A 3,228-nucleotide genomic window follows, 5' to 3' on the forward strand; every position below is an offset into this window, starting at 1 on the left:
GTGTGTATATGTGTGTGTGTGTGTGTATGTGTGTGTAGGGGATTGGTTTGTGGGGTGTTGTGTGTTCATACCAGGTTAGAATTTTTTTAAAGGCATGTGAATATTAGAGGTTTCTTAGCTGTCTGAAGCTTAAAAAGAGCCCGGCATCCACTCCCCCTTCCCAAGAACGGGTTTCTCTCCCAGTCGTGGTAGTTGAGTTTCTAAAGTTCGTATTTTTGCTAAGCAAAAGTGGAATAGCAACTTGCAGGCTGGTAAACCAAGAGTAAGAAAGTTTAGTCTGAAGGAATTATATTTTAATTACACTCTGATGTTGAATTAATATTTAGAGGATTAAGATTATTTCAATTGTTGGAGAACACCATACGTTGGCCCATCTTCCCTGTGCTGTTTCTGTTTGCCGTTCTCGCTTTCTTCATGCACTAAATTGATGTGTTTTTGTGCTTTTCTGTATTCTAACTATTAAAAAAAACAGCAACAAAAAAAAACCCAACTCACATAAGAAAACCGAAACAAGAAACACGCCATCACTGATGATGTCATTATCCAAAAGTATATCGCAAAAACAATTAAAATCTGATGGAAGTTGTAAAGCGCATAGAGCATGCTGTTGGGCGAGGATAATACACTATAGAAATGACATTGTCATTATTCTTTTTAAAAATTTTAATTATTAATCAGTTTCCACATTACAAACACGCATCATCACCCTTTCCCTTAACGTTCCTTTCCTTCTTCCATTAGGTCACTCCTACTATAAGTGAATCAGTATCCGAATCTAAACAGCTTGTCGAGAAGTGCAATCAGTAGGCCCAACGCGTCTTCTTTTCGTCTCTTGAGTTTGAGTAAAGAGAAGCACATCGACACAATAACGGCCATATAGTGCATGAAAGAAGCTAAACAGACAGACAGAAACAACAGAGAGAAAGAAAAGAAGTAGTACCTTTAAGTGGTACCCTCCAACCACCAGCCTTTCGTCTCTTATTCATCATCAATATTTGAGTATTTGTAAATAACCCTTGTCGTGTAGATGTGCGTCGTAGATTTCTAACGAGATACACATTTCATAATCAAGTGCCAGATCCGAGACAGACATCAGCGATCATGGTTCGCCATTTACTCGGATACTCGAAAAAAGTTATATTATCAGGCCCTTTTCCTCGCCATCTATTTGTTTTTGCTCTCCATGTAGGCTGCTCTTGGTCTACCCATGCCTTATTTGCCTTTACTTTTTACAAGGGAGAGAGAGCTAAATTTTCAAAGCCTTTATGTCTAGTCTAGAGTTCAGAATCTGCATTTGTCTTTTCTCGAATGTTTCTAACAGCGGGTCGTCCACCTGGGCTTCTTAAGGTACTACCTAAATAGATTTCTTTTCACTACAAGAAATTCTTAACAGTCTGAAACATTTATTAACTAATAAAATCTCTCACCCGAGACTTTGGCCCCAGCAGCTGCTGCTACTTCCTCCTCCTCCGATGGTGTGGGTGATCTCAGGGAGCGGTCAACATCTGGACTGGCCACCACCTGCAACCCATTCCCTCCAGGCTGTGGTCTGAGGTAGACAGGGCCAAAGTAGGTCATCAGATTTTCCTGCACACGCTCGTCAGGGTCCAGCATCACAGTAGCCTCTAGTTTGAAGGCCTTTGATCTCCCCCCTCCTTGGCTTGACATACTTAGGTTGTGCTGACTTACTTCTGACGAACTGGCAGAATTCCTTTTAGGACAGGCTTTGCTACTGCTTTCGGGGTGTTTTTCGGCTTCCTCGTCTGAACTACTGCTTGAAGAAGATGAGGAATCTTTCTTAGACGTTGAAGCCGTAGGCTCCCTAGATCTACCAGGGGCTTCAGAAACGTCCCCAGTATGTTTGGTGGCATTCCCATTGGGTGTGTAGTCCTTCGGGACAGTTTGTGTTTCCATGATGTGGTCAACAACAATGTCACTGGCGTCGCTGAGAGAGTCGCACACGGCATGATCGTCGTCACCCCCGTTAGCCGCCCACCCATATGTCGCTGGAGAACCGAGTTGCTCGGCCGTGAAAGATGTAAACGGCTCCGAATCTTTGTCGTCTGGAGATCCATCTGTCTCCGCTGGTCTCGAACTCTGACCATCACCAGAAGGCCTAGAGCCTACGACAAACGCCGCCACCGCATCAAGATCCGGGTCTCCCCGCCCGGAAACGACAAGGGCCGTAACAGCATCAAGTCCTCCTGTTCTTTCCGGTGTCCCGGGAGTTCCGGTTTGAGGGGGCGGCACCTCACACATTTCACCGTCACTTTCGCTTGAGCTGCTGTCAGACTTACTCCCTGCTGTCTTCCTTTTCTTTTTCTTTTTGTCTTTCGATTTTTGCTTCTCTGATTCTGGTCCACCTCGTTTTCTCCAGCTCTTGGAGAAGTATTCAATAATTCCACTTCCAAGTTTCTTATTCTTGTCACTAGCGTCAGATTTCTTTCCCTCCAAAGATTTAGACTTAGATTTGAGAGAAGTAGACTGGGCAGGCGGGGGTGACTCCTCAAGAGAAATCGACCTGGATGCAGCTCTCTCGTACTCTTCCCAACTACTGTCTTTGGCACTCGCCACTGGAGTCCTGCTGACCAAAACAACTCCTTCACTATCTCCAGCACCAGAGCTCATCACAGGGAACTCCACATCCACTGGCCTCTCTAAATGGTTTCCACCCTCGCCATGTGGCTCGTCCACTGACCCATTGCCACTCTTCTCCCCGGGTTGGATTGTCCGGAAAGTGGGCATGAAAGACGGCGCTTGGCCCAGCGACTGCGCCCGTCGCCCAGCCAGGTCGTAACTACCCGACGACATTTTGGTCACGTGATTAGATCAGGGTATGCCACATCACGAACGAATTCCGTCACACTGGTCAGTGGTCAGTCTCACCACAGTTTTGACCCACTGACGCGTGGGGAAGTCAACGGGACAGACGACTGTATAATAAATTAGGCCTAGATTCCGTCACGCTAAATAGATTGGTGATGACGTCAGAACTGAGGAGAGGTGGATTTGAACTCGACGTGATGGCAAAAAGAAGTCTCTGAAACTTCGACAGTTGAAAGTTTCAGTTGTTGTTTGTTAATATCTGTGCAAGAATTTGTATACCTCTGAGTTCGAAAATATCGAAATCTGAAACAAAAAACACAAAAAAGTCCGATAACCAAGATGTCTAAAGGTATATTGCATTTCGTCCTATCTTGTTGTCCTTACTTTTACTGTAATATATAT

At 44.9% G+C, this 3,228-nt stretch overlaps 1 protein-coding gene across 1 annotated transcript in view; it reads right to left on the reverse strand.

Moving 5' to 3' along the window:
* LOC101852969 (serine-rich adhesin for platelets) overlaps positions 1-3,022 on the reverse strand; it is a gene marked incomplete at its 5' end in the record, with an annotated part of 29,736 nt that extends 26,714 nt beyond the window's left edge. The window contains 1 exon segment of the mRNA XM_013090154.2: positions 1,428-3,022. Coding sequence (XP_012945608.1) covers positions 1,428-2,811 — 1,384 coding nt within the window.
* Positions 3,023-3,228: the final 206 nt, after the last annotated feature.

Source organism: Aplysia californica, unplaced genomic scaffold (assembly GCF_000002075.1).
Source record: "Aplysia californica isolate F4 #8 unplaced genomic scaffold, AplCal3.0 scaffold00002, whole genome shotgun sequence".
In the NCBI taxonomy this organism is placed as follows: domain Eukaryota; kingdom Metazoa; phylum Mollusca; class Gastropoda; order Aplysiida; family Aplysiidae; genus Aplysia; species Aplysia californica.